This window comes from Fulmarus glacialis, unplaced genomic scaffold (genome assembly GCF_000690835.1).
Source record: "Fulmarus glacialis isolate BGI_N327 unplaced genomic scaffold, ASM69083v1 scaffold46054, whole genome shotgun sequence".
Taxonomy (NCBI): Eukaryota; Metazoa; Chordata; class Aves; order Procellariiformes; family Procellariidae; genus Fulmarus; species Fulmarus glacialis.
In genome coordinates, this window is record NW_009209575.1 from 518 (window position 1) to 23,380 (window position 22,863).

Sequence of the window (22,863 nt, forward strand, 5' to 3'; positions counted from 1 at the left end):
TCGTGTAATCCTGCTAGAAAGCTAAAGTTGTTATGCTTAAGTTCTGCTGGTCAGGTGTTTCGTATGGTTTTGTGGCATGCTCACTCCAGAAAGTCAGTGCAGAAAACCATGACTGTCTGTATCAGGCCAGATGGGGCAAGTCAGTTTTTGTTAAATTCGGTCCTCGCAGGAAGAGATGTGTTGTACCTAGAAAAGTGCTTCTAAATCCCATCTTTGCTGGAGTTGTTCCAGAAATCCGCGTCAGCACACGTGTGTACATCCATAGTTTTTCTGTGTGTGTTAAATGCACGTCCTTCTTGATTAAGGAAACCAAGCTGACATTCAAGTCCCTTGTTTGGAATATGAGCTGAGGGCGATACGATTTGGCTCGAGTTTGACATTAAGGAGTAGAAGGGGGAGGGCGCTTGGCTCTCACCGTGCCAATCTGGGCAGCAGTGGAGCGGGGGGTGTTGGTCTTGATGAAGCCGCTGATTCTAGCTGATATTTCTGCCCGTACAAACTGCTAAGAGACACTTAGATGCTGCTGGGTGGCAGGGTGGTCTCTGCAGAAGCCTGGCACGCGCAAGTGCATTGGCAGCTTGAGGGCAAGAGGAACTTTCTTGGAGAGCCCATTAGCGTTGCCACATGTAGGCTGAGTGAGCGATTGAATAACTGGATCCTGCCGAGGTCTGCGGATCTTATAAATGGAAAATGGGTAAAACTGTCATTTTCTTACCATCTGGCTCTTGCCAGGTGTTTTGTGATGCCGTTTTATTGTGTAATCTCACCTGGTTGCACCTTTTTCCTGTTGTGGGGGTGTGGGGCCAGCATGCAGTCTGCCACTGGTACAGGATTGTCATCCTAAAATAAAGGCTGTAACTGCAGTTAATTTGTCCACATGGATTGTTCTTTTGAAAGTGCGAATGTGCCACCGCTCTTTAAGGAGCTTCCCTTCTGTCGGCTAGTCTCTTCCAGGAGGGCAGTGCGGACAAGCATGTTGCTGAATTGTTCCTTAACTTACATACTTATTTTATTTTATTTTCCCTAGCAGCTTATGTTGCTCGCGCTGGCAGCCAGGAGTTTAAATGCTTGTAAAAGTTTGCTACTGTTACTTTTGACCTGTGTATGACAGCGTTGAGTGTGTTAGTGTGTCCTTTGGTAATGACTCAGTTCTTACAGTGGCCAAGAATAAAGATAATACAGAGGAACAACTTTCTTCCTGCGACCCTTGGTACTCTTCTTGTGCTGTGTGTTATGGAGGTGGTCACAGAAAATGGAAATTTAAGAGAGTGGGTGGCCTCTGTCTGCCTGCGTGGAAATGTATGGAAAGTACCTTTTCTCCTTGAAGTTGAGAAGCTAGGGGATAAGGTTACCCACATAGCTTGCTCAGCTTAGAAAAACGTCAAGAATTTGGGACTTGTAGACACAGTCAGAAATCATTCTAGAAATAAAGTAGTTCAATTTGCAAGGGTAATTTTACTGCTATAAATGCGATCCTTGTGAAAGGTGGTACTTTCTAGCTGTCTGCCTGCTCCTTTTAAATCTTTTTAAAACTTTGAAAAACAAGTTACATGCTGTTTAATACTTCTTATTCAGTCTTAATAACTTGAAACTGGAAAATGCTATGTTTTAATTACGTTGTTGGAACCTGCTCAGTCAGTACCTTGACAGTTCTTTTTGTCACTGGGAAATGTCAAGGAAAGGAAATGGGAAGAAGCTTTATGAAACAGATCGGCGGTCTCTGTATCCTTTATCCCTGAACTAATTTCAAAACATCTATTACTACTAGCAGAGAGCTGGAAATTGTCAGGCCTGCTTGGCAAGCCGCTGTTCTAGGCAAACATGTTCAGTGTTGTTTCCAGTACCTTTGATTGTTTCTTGCCTGTCTGCTTACAGAGTTAGCTTTCTGAATACAAACAAAGGACTCTTTGTGGCTGAGATTTTGACTTCTATTTTTTGTACAGTAGATCTGATATCTTTACTGAGCTAGCATGGAAAAACCACCAGTTTTGTTTGTTTTGTTTGTTTTTTTTTAAATATCCCCACATAGAGCTTTCTACAACATCTCTCTGGCTTCGTTTCTGTAACCTGTGCAAGAGCGAGTGCTGATGTGTCTTGCAGGTTTTTGCTACTGGGACTTTTTTCTGTACGGGAAAAGGTGAATCCAATAGAAGCTGGGGTTTTGTTACCTGTGAACAGTAACCATGACAGATACCTAAAGATACGTGAAGCTGGAAAGAGAAGAGCTGGGTGTCTTTCTGTCAGGGAGCAAAAAAGTTCAGTGAAATAGTATAATTGATTTATCTCCACTATGTGATAAATGTAGAGGTGTGCAGCAACTTTTCTGAAGAGAAGAGGAGATGTTCCTTCCCCTCTTAGTAGCCAGTGAAAGGCAGCAGAAGGTGGTGTTGTGTTGAGTCTTCTCATGCCAGCCCAGCCCGGTCTTGGATTGCCAGTTTGGGATCATCTAGTTAAATATTGTTCATGATTTGCTCCTAAAATTTCTGTGTTAGCCCTGATTTCTGTATATATTTTGTAGCTTGTATTTAACCAAAGCATGTCTTCCAGGAAGGCTTCCAGTCTTGATTTGAAGGTGTTGGGAGGTGCCAGATACATCTTTGCCGCCCTATTACATTGTGACTTTATGGGTTAATTGCTTTTACTAAGCCTTACTTTAATTTGAATTTAATTAGCTTTAATGTCCTCTGTTGGTTATTGATGTGTCTTCGTCCCTCACACTAAATAATTCTATATTGCCATCCTGTGGATATGATGTTAGTTACTAAGGTCATAGTGCGGCAGCAGATATCTAGGGAGCTCAGGAAGTTTAAAAAAGAAAAAGAAGAAAAAAAGAGGGAAATGTAGGTAGGAGACCATATGGGCTAATACAGCTTTCGTAGGAATTAATTCAGCCTGTTTGGTGTAGAAAGCATAGAAATTGCAGCTAAGGAAAAGGTAGCCTATAGATGCCTCTGCCTGGATGTTTCTCTTGTTTTGTTCAGTATTGTGAGAAATCTTTCCTGATGGCCAGCACAGGGACATTTCTTTGGAAATGAGGATACGTCTGTGCAATCCAGCCGTATTTGGAAATACAGGATTGGTATTAAAAGCAAAGTATTACTTAGCCATTCCTTGCACATTGTTCTTATCTCTAAAAAACTAACCTTACAGCAGTATGAGGTTTTCTAAAAGGTTGTCTGGAGAAGAGATGATGAGTTATCTGAAAGAGAGATTAGGGAGATAGAAGATCTGCAAGTTGGTGATCCACTACCTGGTCAGAATTGACCAAGTTTAGGCATGTTGCTTAACTTGAGCAGAAAAATCTTGCATCAGGCTGCTGATGTGTCACTCAGCCCGTGCTTTTTTAGTGTTTAGGTATGTCCTGGCAGTGTCCGGTTGCTAGAACATCCAGGAGATAGTTGTGCAATCCGATTAAGTCATATTAGTTGGCTGGGTATATTAACTCTTGTCGCAGATGAGGGTAGCTGTCTCCTGAGAATTGTGTTATTAGAATGTCATTACCCTTTCCTGAAAGGAAGGGATTGCATGGTTCCTTCAAGTAAGCTAGAAGCATAGAAGAAATACCTTTATGCAGAGACCTTGTGAGAGTTTAACGCCCCACCCGGGCTTTAGGCCTACTGTTAATTCTCTCTGTAAATGTGTAGACACGCTCCAGAAGTTTTAAGGAGAATGGGGGGAAAACTTGGTGGGAGTCAGCCTGGGGTACCTAGGGGTGCTTTTCATGGGGGAGTGCAAAGACAGGCCCCCACTACCACAAGCAATACAAGTGAGTTTTCACTGTCTGGTGAAATCAAAGGCTCAGCATGCCAGGAGCGCGCAGGATTAGTTTCACGCTGGGGAAATCCCTGTCCTTGTAATGGTGTATCCTGTGCACGGAAAGAGTTTGGGAGTGCGCACTGGGATGGCAGGAGCTCTCTACAGAGAGCTTCTTCTGTGCTGGTATTTGAACTCTGACTCATCAGAGCGCTGTCATAGGACTTGAATTCTACAGCAGTTTACAAAACGAATCATCAGCCTGAAAAAATAGCTCCATGCTTTTATGCAGTTAAACCTGGTATAAGGGCACCTTCGTCCCATTCCCGTTTATTGCCATTTTTTTAAAAGACCTGCTTAAAGTGTGTGTTATCTGTAATGCAAAGTCATGCTGTCTCAGTGGAACTGTTTTAAACTAAAACCTGAAACAAAGATTTCAATAGGTTTAAACATATAAAAATGTTTAATATTTAAAATAGATTGTTTGGGGAACTTTAACTTGTGAACTCTGTAGAACTGAAGAACGGAAACTTTGTCTTTTCTCTCTTCTCGTTCAAAGGAAAATGACTTGCTGAAGCTTTGCTTTTTAATCCATTGTTCTGGTTTCTCTGTGGAGGTATGTGTTATTGTACTTCTCTTACTGAGTGATCATTTTATGAGAGGCACCAACTTATGGCAAGGAAAATGAACGTTGCTATTTTGGAGTGTCACAAGTATGTACAGAAATTTGATCAGCGTTGCATTCCTGTATAGATGTGCTGAAGACTTGTTACTGGTCTAAGAACACGTACTTTTTTATTGTCTCTGAGAGTTTAAACATTAGATTTTTAAAACGCAGCCTACGGCTTAAAACCAACAGCCACATTTCTGTTGCATTACAGATGCAGATGCTTGGAGCTTTCAGGCAGTGTCACGTACAAAGTACATACTTTGGTTTGGTTGCCACTGATTATTTTTTTGTGATCTAGGTGGATGAGAGAGATCTCATGTCACAAACTGGCAGTTAACCTCTTATTTTTGAAAGGTTGAGGCCTGACAGCTTGCTTTGGCCCTGTGCAACGTGAACATCCCAGTTTCGTGTCTCTAATTTTGGATATAGTATCAAGATTATGACGGTTTGTTGAACGTTTCAAAAACTTCTCTATATCCAAACAGGATCGTTTCCCTGTTAATTACAATTTTGATTTTGAGTGTCAAAATATTGGTCAGTTTTAAGTTGTTACTAATTTTTGTTGTATTTTCCTGTATCTTATTCTTCACAATAACTTAAATACTATACTGCTGTTGAAGTAATAGATTTGTTGTGCTATCTGTTTGTCGTATTTTCTTAGAATTCCCAGCATGTGTCAGATGAGGTGTTGGTATATGGAGGTGTGGTATATGGAGGGTAGAGAGCTTTGACATTTACTCATCTTTTAAAATGTCTTTCAGAAATGCTTTTATGACCTTACCATTATTTGGAATAAAGAAAAAAATTATTCTTTGTGAAGAAGTTGATGATAGGCTAAGATGGGACTAACTGTTCTTGTTGACAGATTCTTTCTCTAGCAGTAGCTATTAATGTAACTTTTTAAACCAGAGGGGCAAACTGTACTGGCTGTTCTTTGGAATTTCGTTTCACTTAGAGAACTGACAAAAAGATGAATAAATAAATCCTTTGCATAGCGTTCTCAATGATTGTTATTAATGTAGTTATTGCATCATTTATGACAAAGAAGAACACTAATGCAAAGCAATGGATAACAAGGGTGTGGTCCCATTTACTTCAGCTGATTTTAGTTTATGCTGGAGATTGAATGAGGTCATCGACTGCCCGCTCTGCTGGGGTGTTACTCCCTCCTTTCTGTCCAGGGAGCTGGTCTGTCTGAGCCTCCCCAAAAAAAGAAATAGTTAAAAATTTTCCTTAGGTCATTTTTGTCATATACTTTATTTGGAAAGTAAAAGCTCTAATAGTAATTTCCTTGAAAAACCTACAGTTTCTAAATGTGACAGAAGAGTGAATTACCGTGAAAAAGAGAAGTTAGGATCAAACTTAATCCCATTCACTGGAAAAGCCCCTCACTTCTTTGTAAGCTACAGTGCAGGAGAGGTGTAGTGACTGATGCTGCCTGTTGGACTGCCTATATTGCTCTCACTTGGTGTTTAACTAAGTTAGCCGGGCAAGTATTCTTATAAAAACAAAACTTGAATTATTTCACTTAAATGCCCCAGTGTTTAAATGGGGAAAGAGCTAGATGTAAGATACAGAAAGACAGAAAAATGCTAATACCGAAAAATAAGCTGCTTAATGTTCCAGCTTTTTAGTAGTTTGGGATTTGTTGTGAATTCTCTTTGACCTTCCTGGCTTTACATATTTTTGTATGCATATACTGTTAGGCACTGCTTGCTCAGATTTTTTGACATAAAATGTCCTAGAACTGGCTGTAGTCTGTACCCCCCTCTTGCTTCTGGTGTATTGCCCAAACTCCTGTATAATTCCAAGGGGAAGATATCTGGTCTGCTTAGCTTAGCTCTTTTCAGTCTCCACAGACTCCAGGCTAGGAGAACATAAGCCTTTCTGCATAATTCCTGTAATGCTTACCTTGCTGGGGATGTTCTTAGCTGTGTTGTCTTCCTCTTGCTGTATTATTTTAAAGTGTACGTGGAGACGAAAATAATCCCTCTTTATGCAGTTTAATTCATCTTGACTTCACCCGTACAAGTACTTCTGTATGCTACTTGTTTTTCTGGCTACTGTAACTGCTTCACATTTTGTCTTGTTCATATGACTGTGGATTTCTATTTTATTTTTTTAACTCTCAAGCTGTGGAAAGATACGGTGTGTATCTATGTTTGCTTGCCTTTTTTTTTTTTCTTTCTTCTCTGACAGGTAGGTTTGCATGATGCTCTACTACCTCTAGCAGCTGCCATGACTTTGTCACTACTTGCAATTTTCTGGTTAGACCTGCCAACTTGCTCTTTCCAGAACACAAACCAATTTAGAAAGTCTTTCATCCTGGCTTCTGGATTTCATGTTAGACTGAAAATACGTTTACATGACTAACCATCTTGAAAACTTGAGAATCTGGCTTCAGTTGGAAATGGAAACTGAGCTAAAAGGGAAATGATAAGATATATAGCCTCTTGTTTCCCATTAAACAGGGGAGCTTGTTGAATTTCAAGTTGATGGTTGTGGCACCAAAAATAAACCAAAAGTAGGGCGCATGAAGCTCTCCAACACCCATTGTTTACTTTGCTGCAAACTCCCTGCATAGATGAATGAAACCAGACCATCATTGTTCTAGTAGACGAGTGTTTATAGATGATGTGTTTATCTAAATGAGGACGTGCTAATAACTGTTTTTTTTGGCAATTTACACCACGCTCAACGCATTGAAAAAGTAATTGACTTCATATAGGTGTTCAGACGGTGAAATCATAAGATGGAAGACAGCATTTCTAGATTTATTTTAGAAGCCTCTTAGATATTAGTTCCAAAAAAGTAAACAATAAAACAAGGGTTAAAATATAATGTATAGCCTTGCAGTTAACGTCACCTTTTTCTATGATCAAAATGTAGGTTGTTTTTGTATTAATTATATATACATATATAAATGCAGCAAACAAGACCATGGTCTGATTTAAGTGAATTATAGCATTTAATTCAGACCCCTGCTATAATGCTTCCTTTGAGAGGACTGTATTTAGTTTTCTAAACTATGTAGGTTACAAAATAGGCACCGAGTCACGTGACTGTTAAATGAATGTTAAGGATGTGATGTCTGAATCACCTGTTATTTGGCATCCTGGGAGGCAAGTCAAAGGGAAAATGCATCTGTTGAGCAGGAAGCTTGCTGCTGCGAAGCCTTTGTGTATTTTTTTTTTTTGAACATGTTGATTCCTTGCTAATTTTGAAAATACTTGTAGGTACTTCTCTTTTTTTTTTTTTTTTTTTTTTTTTTCCCCCCCCCCTGGAGCTGGTTAGTCTGTGTCCTCTGGACTGCAAGGAAGGATAGTGTTAAATGCTGAACACCTTTTTAGCAGTGGCAGAAGAGGATTGCATCTGCTTATGAGGTATTGCATGTGTTTTCTAGTGGTATTAAAGGGATGCTGTGAGAAGTGGCTGTGTTTTGGATTAGGATGAAATTGTAGTTCAAAATAATGCTTACCTTAACTTTTCAGGGCAATTTCAGGTAGATTACCGGGTTTGGTGTTTAAAGGTAAGTCAGTGGACTTCTTAGAAATCCTTGGTGATCTACAGTTTATCATGCACTGTACAACTTGAATATATACAAACTTTGGTCTTTTGGCATAACATGGAAATGTAATGCTAGCTTCTATTACAATATAATATAAAAACAAAATGTAAAAAGAGCCAGTATGTACAAATACTTGTCACATACAGTCATTTTCATTCACATTTTTCTGTTCTCTAAGCTTGATGCTTTATACCTGTGTTATTTTAATTGTTTGTATTAAGAGATGTTGTGTAGTCCTCTAAACCAGAACTCGTGTCTTTATGATTTGATCGTAAATGACCAGACTTTCCATGCTTCTGAGCTGAGGTCAGATAAGTTTTCCACTGAAAACAATAAATGGCTTCTCATTAGGAAAGGAATTTTCAACTTTAAATAAAAAAAATGCAGACAGTGCAATGTAAGAATATTATATATGTTGTAATCAGTGTACGGGTATGCATATGAGCTAGCTGCAGTAAGTTCTCTTCTTAATGCCTGGGTCTGGCTGTGTGTACTTAGCTCTTTGTTCTTTCACACGTAAGTGCTTTACCAAAATCAGTATAAGCAGATGGACTCTCATGGATGGGGAAGCGAGAACTTGTGACTCCGTGTACACTAGCAATGTTCTGCCTGTACCAGTATATCACACACCAGCAAGGTCGCACATTTTAACAGCATAGAACAACAACCACCAAGCTTTACTGTGGAGCTTTGCTGACACGGTTGTTCCAGCAGAAACCCCTTGTGTAGAGGTGGTTGCATACAGTTCTGCGGGCGCAAACCTCAGTCTGTGCCTGCTCTTCAGATCTAAGATGAAATGAAACTGTAAGAATTGCTGGAAATAGGGAATCTAGAGGCAGCATCGTAATTCGTACAATTGCAACTGTTCTCATTCAGAGATATATTTTTTTTTTTTAAATGACTAGTTTTTCTTGTAATGTGTAATTCCCATGTCTGGAGTGAATTCCCTTTTGTTTAGTCTTAAGAGTCTGTTCAGTCTGCTGCAGTTTTTATTAATAGGCTTTGAAAGAGAGCTGTGTAGCAGCACCGTCAAGTATATACCTGACAAGCCAGGAGAGAAATCTGGAGATTTTTAGATCTAAGTGTTAGCACAGTTGGTGCTAATTTTTTTCAAGTTGCTGTTGTTCACTTGGCAAGTGTTTGTCCAAATGTTGTGTAACTCAAAGCACTGGGGGGGGGAAATGAGCAAGACCTGTTCTGTCGCATGCTAGTGCACAATGCACTGATAACTAAATTTAGGGCCATTGTAAATTCTGTTTTCTGTGCTGTACAATACATAAAACTTCTTTAGTATTATTGACCACTGTCTATGTATTAGACTTACTGAGCCTTCACTGACAGGTGAAGATACAAGTTTTTCTGCTTTCTGATGCCAATTTTCTCTCTTCTAAACTTTAGGAGAGCTCATACCTTAACAGTCTTGTTCATCCTCACGTGTGCGCTGGGCTACGTAACCTTGCTTGAAGAAACACCACAAGATACAGCCTACAATACAAAGAGGTAAATATTTGAGAAAGTCTTTCTATGAGGTGTATCTTAGAAAAGGGTAGCTGTGAACAAGTTACCGTACACGCTTTTACCTTGTGGATAAGCTGCCTCAAATGACCTTTGCATTAACTTGTTTAAATGCCCGAACCCTCAGAAAGTGACAAAACCAAGCATAAGTCTATAAGCTCCTTTGATGCTGGTCGTTGAATTTAATTTCTAATCAGTTTAGTGTCACTTACTGTCATACCTGGTGGCTGCCGTGCATGTGTGATTTAAAACAAAATATGAAACTCTTTCTAAAGCCTCAAAGTACTGGCTGTGTTTCTTTGGCAATAACTCTGCCTCTTTTTCTTAAAATATGTGAGCTGTGACTAAAATTTTCTGACTGAAGTGCTTTTTGTAAAATTATGTTCAAGATTTCAATACAGATCATTATTTGTTGTTGAAAATTAACATGAGAATTTGTAGCCCAAAGGGAAACTCTTGGAAAATAAGAATGAGATGAGTCTTACATGTGTGGTCCATTTCTACCATAATTTAAACTGATTAAATGTCGTTGAATTCTCCTCTTTAAAAAGAAATACAGTAGGGAACAAAAAGGGGGAAGAAAATGTTCTTTTAAAAATCTAAGTTTATTTTTAAAATTAAGGGGTTGCTTACAGACTGCAAAGCATCCTTGCTATAAGCATGAAAATAATTCAGTTTTTTACCAGTCTGGTTTCTTAAATATAATGCCATTTTTTTGCCCTCGCTATCAAAGGTTTCTTCCTATTTTTTTACATTTTTTAAAGTGACACAGGATATAGTATTCGTTATCACGGAGATGCAGGAATTAAGGTATTTCCTGAGATAATATTGGTTGTTATTCTGTCAGTTACACAATTGGTGTAGCTGATGTGATTTACACTCACATATGTGCCGAGCTGAGGGTTTGTGTTTTTATGCATAGAGGTGAAATGGGACAAGTTGGAACACAGCACCCTGGCTGGAACTGGGAAAATTTCTGCAAGGCTTTGGTGTGAACAAAATGCCGTTTTATTCCCAGTTGTAACAAGTGAGTCTAGGGAACGGATGGAGACTCCGCTGACATTCTCTGGAATGGCAGTTCAAAATAAAGAAGGGGAAAAGCTGAAAGAGAAGTGATGACACATCATTAGGGAGTAATACAGATCTAAGGTGACTCAGTGGAATATCTTATTATTGAGATTAGAGCCTTTCCGGCTTTAATAAAAACAAAACCAGACAAGATTAATCAGCAGATTAACCTTTCTTTCATTAAATAGAAGTTGCTTTCTGCATATTCAGTGCAAGGAATAATGTGTCCAGTTGTTAAAATCAATTTAACAGCATCATACCAGGCAATGAGTAGCGAATGTTCTTTGATCACTTCTGCATCTCTGCTTGTGGAATACTGCTTGCAATATCTAGATGTAAAAATACTTGAAAAGCAGCATCCTGAGCATTGTATATGGTCTTCCAAATATTGGTTTTGTTACTGGTTTTGAAACATCTCTGTTTCCACTCATGCTGCACCCTTATGCTGTTGCCATAGTCATTCAAGCTACACACCGAATTCTGAGATAGTAGTTAATTCAGCCAAATCATTACTTTTTCCAAGCTAAAGATCAATGCAGACATAATGCACGAGTCCTGTGGGCCTTTCCTAAGTACCTCTGTTGCCTTGGCCCTGATTTACAGAACGGGTGGAAGTGTCTGTGTTGTTCAGCACACTCCTTATGCTGAGTCAATTTTCAGTGAACTCCTATCTGGTCTCAATTAAATCTCTTTTCTGAGGTCCTTGAGGTAAGTGCTATGCCAAGTTTAGCACCATTACGCATGACGGATTCCAGCTGAATTCATGTTGCAGCCGTTATTCTTACCTTCTTTAGCATATGTGTGCCTGCTGCTCTCTTGAATTTCACTATTCCTGACAAATTTTATGTGGCTCTTTAAGTGTATATTGAACAAAAAGAGGCATTTCAGAGCAGGAGTGAGATGCTCACAACATGCATAAGTATATCCATATCCCAAATTTTCAGATTTTTTTTTTCTTCCGTAACTTAAAATACCTTATCCTACCCTGAGATCTTTTTCAGTCTTAATGTAGAGCTGTTGTGTTTTGATCTAAAATTTTGGCCTGCATGAGCCTGTCACTGCGTGCACATATTTCATGGGAACACTTGCCTGCTTAATGAATTGAAGTAGTTTTATTACCAATGAGCAGTGTCTCTAGCTGTCATGCTTTTTTATTTCCAACTACTGCACAATGACAGTGGAGCAGTGTTTCAGTGCTTAGGTGCAAAGTCTAAATACCTGCGTGCAAACGCTTCAACCTCCTTTGTTTTCAAGCTCTTGCTGAGAGGTGCCAGCATGCCTGTGAACTGCATTAGGTGCTTAGAGCAGAACATTAAATTGAAGCGAAGTATACAAATTGCTGTGCTAGGTGCTGTTGCTGTGTTTCCTGGACTAGCTAAAGCAATAGGAAGACATCTGAGGTTCCCATCTTCTCCCCTATAAAAGTGCTTCATCCAGTCACTTACAGAAGCAGCTGAGGGCAGGGTGAGTGGTTGGATTCATGCAATAAGTCGTCAGGAGAAATGATGGACAAAAAACAAATTAGAGCATGAACCTATGAGATCATGGGGTGTCGTATCTATAGCTAAGATTTATATTTGCATCTGTTTATATGCTGACGTTTGAGTGCTGTTTTCCTTCCTGCAACATGTTAGGGCAATTAAAGGAGGAATTTTTTTTTAAAGATAAGATTTATAGAAATGTTTTATATGTAAATCTAGTCAAAGTTCATTAGGATCATTCACACAGATGTTGATGTGATCATGTGATATATGTGATCAGATTGCCTCTGTTGTAAAGACAATTGAAAATTTACTTTGTTAGCCAAAGAGATGTTGCACGGCAAAACCTGTCTGATCGATGAGACTTTTTATTCACACAGTTCCTACAGCATTCAAAGCAGCCTTGAAATAGTCCATCCCGTCTGACAGCTGTCAACTCCTCCTCTTCCGTTAAGTACCCAGGAGGAGCTGACCAGACTGAGCTCCAGCTCTGAGGGTAGCTAAATAAATACTCAGCGACCTCCTTTGGATACAATGGCTGTGGAAGAAATCCACATCTCCCAAATACTTTGAATGCTAAGCAGGGGTTCTTGGGGGAAAAAAGTTAATTTTTTTCCATATAAAAACCACATTCAGGTTCAAAAAATCATGTATGCATCAGGGTTATACTTTGAATTTCAAGCCGTGAAACAGATTCTCTTCTAAGATGCCTTTCTACACTAGTTTTTGGCAATAACTGATCACTGCTCAGCCGTGGTAGTAAATCTAGGTGTATGTGTATTTGCAAGTTGATGATCTCCAACTCCTGTCGCTGAACACCCACAGAGAAAACAAGGTAACAAGGAGGCTAGACCTCCATCTGCCAGTCTACCAGTTCTTCAGCTTGTGATACCACTGAGGGGACTGTACCAGTCATGCCGCTGTGGATACAGCCAGAGAAGGGACAGGGAGTGGGAGCTGACTCATTAAAAGCCTAGAACAAAGGACAATATACAGATACTCATAGACAAGCTTCATTGTCTTGTGTCTCTGAATCGACTCTTAAAATAACGCAAACAATAGCTTGTTTGTGCTAACGAAACTGTTGCCATGTTCCCCCTTTCTTATTTGGTTAAGTGCTAAAATTATTTTTGTAGGCATGCTTTACTATTTAGTGTCTTCCTGATCTGCTGCTCAAGAAAATACATTAGCTCAAGAAAATACATTAGCTCAAGAAAATACATTAGCTCAAGAAAATACATTAGCCGTGTCCCTCCGGGCTGGCTGCAGGGGTAGCTTGAAGAAACCCCCCCCTCAAATCCTAGAGAAGTTCTTACCTCAAGCCGTGGTAAGCCAGCAGGCCAAGCTGCTGGTTAGGTTTGAAAGCTTCATAAGGAGGCAATATGATGATGTTAAAGGGAGAAATTTAGTTACTGCAGGAAAAAAAAAGATAATGGAGCTGGCATAGTTATTATGCAACTTTCTATGGTGAACTTGAAGTAGAATAACATAGCTGAAACTCCAGCTTATTTCAGCGCAGATGCCGCATCTGCTGTTAGGCTGAGAGTGGATTTTAGAAAAAGGAACATAACTGTAAGTTCCTGTGGTGATTTAGATTCAGGTCATCTCCAGCTTTGGGAAAATTACCCTCACAAGGCCTGAAACAATGATCTTGGACATCTTGGTTCATAGCTGAGCATAATGATAGCGAACAGAGAGATGTGTATTGTTACATGATACAGAGTGCAGACTATTCTGTGTGAATGTAAATTTGTAGTCCTGGTATTTCCAAATACAGACTAGTGACTCAAAATGCAGAATATTCTCATTATTTGAGATCAGCTGAAAACTTTTTTGGCGTCTTCGTCTTTGAAAATCATGATGGAACTATCTATTTGCTGTTTTCAGTAGCTAATTCTGTTGTGCTTCCCAGTGTCATAAAGCAAGCAAAATAGCTGAGTTATATCTGTTAAGTAAAACCCATTTTTATTTTCAGGAAGCACAAACTTTTTATACTCAGAGGTGAATGTCGCAAAATAGTTTTCATAAATCCTTTTGTTTTCTATTTTGAAAGAAGTTTTTGAAATATTTAAAGTATGAATAGTCTACTATTGCCTTTGGTATGTAACATTTTCTCAATAAAAGCAAAATGATTAGGTATTTTCTCTGGCTCCTGCAAACAGAGCCATTTTACTTACAGTCAAGAGTTGCATCATTTACCGCAAACATGGCCTACACTTACCCTGCAGTGTAACGAGGTATTTCTCAATTATCTATCTCTTCAGCCAGCTCTTAAGCAGGTAATATGAGAAAGCATGAAAGTTCTATTGGGAGTTCAGATGTAGGAGAAAGAGCATTTTTGGATTGCATTATACCGTTTCATCCATTAAGAGTAAAGGAACATGCCCAAGTATAGACCATGGGGTCTTGTCTTCATGAGAAACAAGTGGTGATGCCTGAAAAGAAATGCTGTTTTGTGCACGTGAGATGTTTAAAATCTCAATTATTTAAAATCTCAGAAGAATTTTAAGTTGATGTTAGGTATTTTGAAATTAAATGCCAGGCCTTACGCCTCAGTCTCTTAGGTCTGTTCTGCATACTAAAGGAGTGGTGTTCCTGACGGTAAGGGTCAGGCATTCAGACATGAGTTATTTGCATTTTCTCATTTTTCTTCTACTTGCAAAACAAAACTTTGTTGAAAAACATGCTGCATGTAATTAGTGGGTTTCAAATCCTGGATCGTGAATGTTGCTTGCTTAGTTTGCTGTTTGATCAGTAAGGATCTCTTCCTGGAGCCTTCTGGTGGCTCCTAAGGGTTCAGTTCCACATTGGCTTAAGCTGACAGTTTAGCTTTAACTGGGGGCTGCTATGTTCCTTCCTTGTGAGAGTGGTGAGCTGAGCCAACTGAATATGAGTTGTTTTTTTCCTAGGTTAGTTTTCAGCTGGATCAGTCCTTGCACCATCTCATTCTGGTAACGTGCAGAAACGCTGCCTTGTGGAAGGAGGCAGACAGCAGGACTGTGGCAGTCCTTATTTAGGTCTTACCTTGCTGAGGATGAGAAAACTGTGCAGGTCTGGGCTTAGGGTATCGGGATGAGGTTGTGGGTCTTCGGTATACTTGGGCTCATGGTCTGATAATTATTATTTTTCTTTAATGTCTCTGTTACGTTCTGTTAGGCTCTATATTATAGTTCCAGCTTTTGAAATAGCACCAGTGCTGGTCTGATTTTATAAGCTGCTCCTTGTCTTTAGTTGACTAAGAAAATGTTTTGGAGTGGTGACAAGTTCAACAGTTCATTTTTAAATTTCATTGAAATTTACTGGAGCAATGAGAAGCTCTCTCGGTGCTAAATTTTAAGTGTCTTTCTGACAAAGTGGGCATAACAGCTTCTAAAAGACATAGGGAAGCGTTTGACTTACTGTGCATCTCATGATCATCTGCAGGGGAAGGCTCATCACGTGGATCAAAGAACTGCTCTTTTTGTTTTGTTTTTGCTGGATGAGTTCTCAGCCAGATCAGGCTCCTTGCCTGGCTGGCTGGTTGCTAGTAAATGACAGCAAAATGGAAGGAATGGAAGCATGCAGTTAGTGGGGAGGAAGGGTGAAGGATGGATGGGTAAACTCTGGGGTTTGAGACAGTCTGTCATGAAACCACGCTTAAAACTATGGGAATTTGTACCCGTTTCCCTGAAATAGAATCTCCAAAAGGCATCTATTTGATTGACACGTTTAGTAGTTAAGAAACAGACCAGACATTTTTTACATCAAAGAATATAATTTACGCTTTCATTAGGAAGATGATGCAATATAAACAGTTTGTTCTGTTTTTCACTTTCAGAGGTATTGTTGCCAGTATTTTGGTTTTCTTATGTTTTGGAGTTACACAAGCTAAAGATGGACCATTTTCAAGACCTCATCCAGGTAATTTAAGTTGCTTAAGTCACTCAAATATTTCTGATAAATTGCATGGTTTATGGTGAACATAAATATTTGTGTTACTTGTAGAGAAGGTAAGTCGTAATTTAAGTAATAATATAGGTTCATTAACACTGAACACTTATCATGTAGCCTCCCAGTTTCCACCCAGCCTCCAAACAGCACAGTGATCCTTCTGTGCTTTCAATCTGCATGTAGAATAGGAATTTTTTTTTTTTTTTTTTAATCTCCCTGTTTTGGATTCCTGTTGTTAGTAAAAAGCTTTGTGTGAACTGCCAGATTCTTGAAACCTTCACTTCCCTTGTTTATCTCTTCCCCCCCCCGCCCCACTTCTGTAATAGGACTGCACTTCTGACCATGTATCCGGTTGCTGGAGCACTACGCTCCCTTTGCTGTATGTCTGTTACCCGCAATAACTGGTAGATTAGAAGCCCTTGATTATGATTTTGAAGATTTCTAGTAAGACTGTAAGTCTTGAAAGCATTTGAAAGCACAACACAAAACCTCTTTGATGTAGTGTTGTATCAGGTGAAGTGTGAAAATATTTTAATATCTTTGATCTTTTGCCTGTTTTTAGATATGAATCGTTGAGAAAGAATTAAGGGAATTTATATAGGCTTACATAATATTCCTGAAAGCATTAGGCTCTCCTACAGTCAAATAAAGCTATAAGTATTTATGCTAAAAATTTAACCTTCCAATTTAGGAATGCTATTCTATATGAGAAACAGCAGACACGTTAAAAACCTCAATAAAGCAGACATTGTTCTAGAGCAATGTCCACTGCATACCTCTGCAAACTTAAGGTTCTATTCAGAAGTTTGCATTTCTGAGGTCTTATTAAATAGCAGTTTTTAGTCTTTCGTTCCTGTTACAGTTAATTCTGGTTCCTCCTATAAGACAAATTACTCCTTTTAAGGACAACAGTGATATTTGAGTGCTTTCAGTTTTAGAACATCCAGTGGTTTTGTCTGGGAGGGAAGTCGTTTTTATTCCCTAGAACAAAGTAGTACAAATTGGATGGGGAAAGTCCAAAGGTCAGAGATCTCTACCGAAAACTTGTAGTGTAGACTGAGCCAAGGTCTGCCACCTCTGTATGCTACCGTCTTGGAAACAGCAGCTACTGGACTGAAGCTGAGTATCTTTCAGCAAAATCAAATCGTCCATGAACAGGGTGATTGAAGAAGCTCCCATGTATTCAATCACTTCAAATACTGAGTCTATTCATGTCGTCTTTTGTCTTAACTTCACCTTTCCTCTAGCTTGTTTGATGGGATGATCTTCTGAATCGTGGTTTTCAGGGGCTATAGCAGTTCGCTAGGATAGTGGATATTTCCACGGTCACAGCAAGACATCTGGGTGCCTGTTTAAAGGAGAATGGCAGTCTTTCTCCATACCTCTCCTGTGGGAAGGCTCTTGCAGGCAGCAGAGGGCATGGCATTGCAGCCAGTTACAGAGGGATGTATTAGGAAGTCCCCGTCAGGCAGTCGAGTCTCTGACCTTAGCTTTGTGGTGCTGTTCCGGGAGAAAGATCTCATCTCAAAGGAAGGGGCAGCGTAGGCCACTGGTGTGCGCTGCTTCCATTTATAGGGCAGAAGGAAGCCTTTGGGTCAGTCAGGTCACTACAATCACATACAGCCACATCAGATCTGTTACATGAACTCTTCAGGCTGTATCTTAAAAGTAGCTAGGTTTCAGGCCCTTCTTCTGCTGGATGATTTTGGAGCCCTGTTATTCAGTATATGCATACTTACTTATGACCAGCTCAGAGATGTTTTATATTTTGGTTTGTTTTTTGTAGCTAATGTTTTTCTGTTTCAATAGCTCTACTTAATCCGTGTTTATCCACCTGATTTATTTATACACAACTCACATATACCAATTTGCCGTTGGTTTTGCTAAAGCAACAAGTTTTGCTTTTAGTCTCCCCACTCAATATACGTCTGCTTTCCTCCTAAGGTTTTGGTAGTGCCTCTCTTTGTGTGTTTTGAGTTTTCTGCTTTGAAAAGAAGTCTGTCTGTCCAGAACTGTGTAGAATATTGCAGATGTGGGAGCACTTAATGTTTTTTGTAACAGTGTTAATGCTTCTCAGTATCTCTCTGGCAGTACCTTGATGGCTGTCTTTATATTGCATGTGCTTTTTTCATGACTGTATTACAATGACGGCTTGGTGACTGGCAGATAGTACTGAATCCTTCTGTTTCAGCTGATGAGCTAACATGAAAACTTACTGGTTGCTAAGTGTGAAGCTGTATTATGAACTTTTCTATTACTCTAGTCCTTGGAGATCATCTGATTTTCTCTTTACTGTGCCTGTCTTCCCTGCTGCTGTTGTTTGTGCTTTGTGTTATTAACCTACTTTTCACTTAAGGCCATTAATGAAACTGATCTTAGCCACCAAGTGGTATCCATCCAGACTGGTGGGTTTTTTTTTTTTTTTTTTGGCCTTCCTTTCAGTATTACCGGCAATATCAGCTTTAGCCAATGGCTCATCCAGCTTTATCATTTTTTTACTGATTTTTTTTTTCCCCCCTCCCCCTGCCCTTTCTCCAGTTTAGCTAATAATTTGCCACACGGACCTATACCAGTTGCCTTACTGTAATTCAGAAATGTAGAACTATCATGAAAATAAGTATGCATGACTATTTAGGCAAGACTTCTTTACAAACTTACCCTGCTTTTTATCCCATTTTCCATTTCCTTCCTGTAAATCACTGGCTTCCAGGCCTCCATTTGGTTCCATCCAAACCTTCTAGCAAAAGAGCAAAACTGCCTTATCCCCAAGGAACAATATTTTAGAGGGGACAAATCTTAAGCTCTGCTTGAGGGTCCCTTTATTAGTCCAAATTTGGGGAGTGTTATGCGTTTCATGATAAAATAAATCATGGATAAAGTCAGCATCAGTATGCTGACTTTTTAGTATTGCAAATAAAAGATATTCTTCATTCTTATTGTCAACTCCTTTTATGCAGGCTTGAACATGCAACAGGCCTGGTTTTGCAAGAGTTCAATGGTGCTTTATTGTCTTTATCAAGATAACATGCCCACACTGTAATTCTCAACAAATTTTCCATGACAGTTATTAATGCCGTAAGAAATAGGGCATTTTGATATTCCCAATCTTTGACACAGTTATTTTGACTTAATACATCATGCCTGACAGCACAAGCAGTTTGGAGAGTAATGTATGAAGTTCCTAACTAGCCCATAGGCTAGAGGGCTGAAGTAGCTAGAAATGAGCAGGCAAGAACTGGATCTCTTCTGTCCCTCTCCCTGGGTAGAAGGCACAGGCAAATAGGCCACTGATGAAACTGCATGGAGCAGCTGGTGGCCTTGTAATTCTGCAAAGTTCATTAGAATTTTATCCAGGGAATAGTATGTGATCTCCCCCTTTCTGACAACTCCTTTAACAATTCAGAAAGGTGGAATACTCACCACTGGTTTTGCATAAGTGTATTGGATTATCAGGATAGTGATACTAATTGGCTGCTTTTTCACTGACTGGGTGGAATAAATGAGGGGTTTAGACAAGCTGACCTTTTAATTCATATTTTTCTATCTTAACATAGCATTTAATGTGTTCACGCATTACATTTAGAAATACAAAATTGCGCACGCAGAGCTAGGACTAGTCTGAAGGGCTCGCCTGCCTCTGTCACTCTCTCAGTTGTCCCACCTCCTCGTCATTGCAACTCTCAGGTCACGGGTGGTGCTTTTGAACCTGAGCTTGCTATGGAAAACCTTGTACTCTGGAGCAGTAATTTGAGCAGGCATAGGCTTGCCCAGGCTCATGTGGCTGCTCAGAGCAGACAGTTCTCCCTGCTCATGTCCTGTGCAACTTCTGATCCGCACTTCGTAGCTTCCACCCACTTAGCAGCTCTAAGATAAGTGCCTTGCTTGGGCAAATAACTTAGAATTTGTTTTCTTTACTCATTTAGCTTTTTGAGTGGCATGGGTCAAACTCAAACCTCTGTTGATAAATAGGGGTAAGTGGCTGGTTGTGCACTCAGCCAGGCAGTGATCTCTGGTTAAGTGTTCATCTTGTACTCGCAAATCTCCCTACAATGGCAACGGTTTAGTGTTTGAGCATAGTAATCACTAAACTATCAGGTATGTAAATGATTAGTTGAAGCCTACTTAATGAGAAGGATAGTCCTAATTTGAGGGAGGTTCATGGTGACAAGTGCATTTAAGGAAAACAAATATTAGAGGTATGCCAAAAATAACTTTATAGCTAAAGTTGAGGCCAGTCCAAGGAGAGAGAGAACACAATGTTTGTACAGCTTTGAAAACATCTTGTTTCTGGTGTACACGTACAGATAAAAAGTAGTCTTCAAAACGTGTTGGGTACTTACGTCAGCCGCCGAGAAAGCACACTGAATTGTGAACAGATCTTATTTTTTTATTATGAAGTATTGCTCAGCATATTCAGCAGCTGCAGCTCATCTGTGGTCAGAACCCTATGTATGTAGGAGAAGAAAAGCTCAGATAAGGATTTAGATTTCTCTGCTTTCTGAACTGATGTACATCAGTTTCAGAACTAGTCTGCCACGTTTATGTCTGTGAGTAGTGTAAAATCTGTCATACAAGGCTTTATAGGTCAGAAAAACCTCAGCATTTTTAAGGCTCATAGTCTCAAGGTGATGTTTGAAGGAAACAATGCTCAGTTCTTGTGGGAGAAGTGTGATAATGAGAGGTTAATTCTTACTTCCGGCATGAACATAGTGCTTTTACTCTTCAAGGTATGCATTCATTATAGGAAAGGATAGAAAACACCTTATCAAACACAAACTTGAAAAAAGTCACCACTGTACTTCTATCCTGCAGACTCGCATTCAAAAGGCTGAAGTATTTTTCAGCAGCACAGTGGTTTGGGGAGAGGTTCCTCTCTTCCAAATAATCCTTTGACCAACGGAGGGGTTTTTTTGCTTGTTTGTTTTTCCTAAGCTGCATTCTGGAAAGACTGGAGGGTGCGTGCACACTCTTGGTCAGTCCTCCTAAGTGAAATTTGCCAGTGGATTTGAAAGTTAATCAAATCTGAAGGAAGGACAGAAGTCTCAAGTAATGGATTTTACAACTTTTGTGTAAGGACAGCTGCACGAGAGACACTAGTTACTGCCTCACCAAGGAGAAGGTAGGCTGACCTCTGCTTTTCCTTCCCTCAAGGAGACCAAGGGGCAAAATCACCTCATAATGTGTGTTTAGAGGTTTGGTTTTTTTTTTAATGACTGACCCCTAAGAAGACACTTCATTGTATTGCATAATTAAGAAATGGCAATTATGTTTGTAGACTTTAAGTAAAAAACTTAAAAGTTCCAAATTTCCAGTGAAAGCTGTTACAGAGTTCTGAACTTCCTGTTATCCAGGCTACACCTGCCTGTTTTTTTTTACCCCCCCTGGAAGTGTAAAGTAGGCCATTTTGATGAAATTAATTTAGCAGTTTTGCTGAAAACAGGTTACACGTTCTCACATTTCAGTCTATTTTAAAGATTGTGTCAGAAGCACGCTGTCAGAGACTTCTTCTAAAAATGTGGATTTTTTCAATTCCACACCCCCCCCCCCCTTGAGGCTGAATTGGGCAAAAATGACATTTATCTTTGTTTCAGGGGGCAAACAAGCCTCTACGAAGCTCTCCAACACCATGGCTAGTTGATTTCAGGTTCTGAACTGGTAAACAAGTATGTTTGCAAGCCTGGAGTTTATGTTTAGTTCTTGCATTAACATACCTAAGTTGCCTTGGAGTTAATAGAGATAAATGCCCAAATCAGGCCTGAAGGTTCTTGGTTTTTTCACTTCATGGCAAACCACGTTCATGCAGGTGGAATAGCTTGCTGTCTCCACTCAACCATATGAACGACTGTCTTGATTCCTCTTTGCCCCAACCCAATTGTAACTACCACCTAGATGTAACCATGGAAGGAGAGCTCTGTTTTATAAGTGTAAACAGGAAACACCTAAAGGAAAGTCTGTTAAAATCATTCCAGAGTGATTAGTATGTGATGTTAGTGAGAGATTTAAATACCCACTTGGAATGAGTCAAGTTTTGCTGGATTACCTAGTGTAAATTTTTTGATGTGGTTAGGAAAAAATGCTGGAGCACTCTGTACACACACTGGCTCTGCGTTAACCTGCTTCCTCCCATATAGGAGTTAACAAAAACGCTGGATGAGATTTCAGAGCCCAGAAATCACTTTACAGAATAGAGGCCAAACCAGTCTCTGGGTGGAGTAGGATGAATTAGAGGCATGAATGCAGCCCATGGACCACAAAGCTTGTATCCAGGACGGTCAGAGAGCCTGTTGCTTGAGGACTGAGTCCTTCAGAAGAACTGAGGGGACAATGATGGAGCTGGAAGTGTACAAATACTTTAATTTGTGTACCCTTTAGATTCAGGTGTTGCTTCAGTGTGAGAAGAGCTATAATCACACCTCTTGGGAGGGTGAAAAACGACTGCAGACTCTGAAGCAGCTCAGTTTTGCATGATGTTCCTTTTATTGTTAAGAGTTTCACGTGATCTCATAGGTCTTGCATCTAGCACCTGCTAAACCTTTGGTACATTTTTTTATTTAATTCCTAGTAAAAGTGAAATATGTTTGGTATTTTTGAAATGCTTTCTGCCCCTTGAGGAAAAAACTTGGGGAGAAAGATAGGCTTACAAAAGTAAAAGCAGTGGTTCCTCGTGCCGGTCTTAGTCTTGACTGTTTTAGCACTACATAGGCAGAAGTTGGCAAAGCACGTTAGCTATGATAGGGCTGGGAAAACCAAAGTTGGACAGGTCAGGTTATATGAGATTGTGGAGAAAGAAATTAGATTAGTTCAGGAAGGATATAGTTCCTAATCCGTGGACTGCTAGAAAGCATCGCAAGTGGCATGTATCATTCCTTCTAATTCTT

At 39.7% G+C, this 22,863-nt stretch overlaps 1 protein-coding gene across 1 annotated transcript in view; it reads left to right on the top strand.

The window, feature by feature from the left end:
• The first annotated feature begins 683 nt into the window (after window positions 1-683).
• Window positions 684-22,863, top strand: part of PTDSS2 (phosphatidylserine synthase 2) — a 41,047-nt gene continuing 18,867 nt past the window's right edge. Inside the window, exons 1-3 of the mRNA XM_009576874.1 lie at window positions 684-694; window positions 9,390-9,491; window positions 15,873-15,955. Of these exons, the coding sequence (XP_009575169.1) occupies window positions 684-694; window positions 9,390-9,491; window positions 15,873-15,955 (196 nt within the window). The remainder of the gene's footprint in view (window positions 695-9,389; window positions 9,492-15,872; window positions 15,956-22,863) is intronic.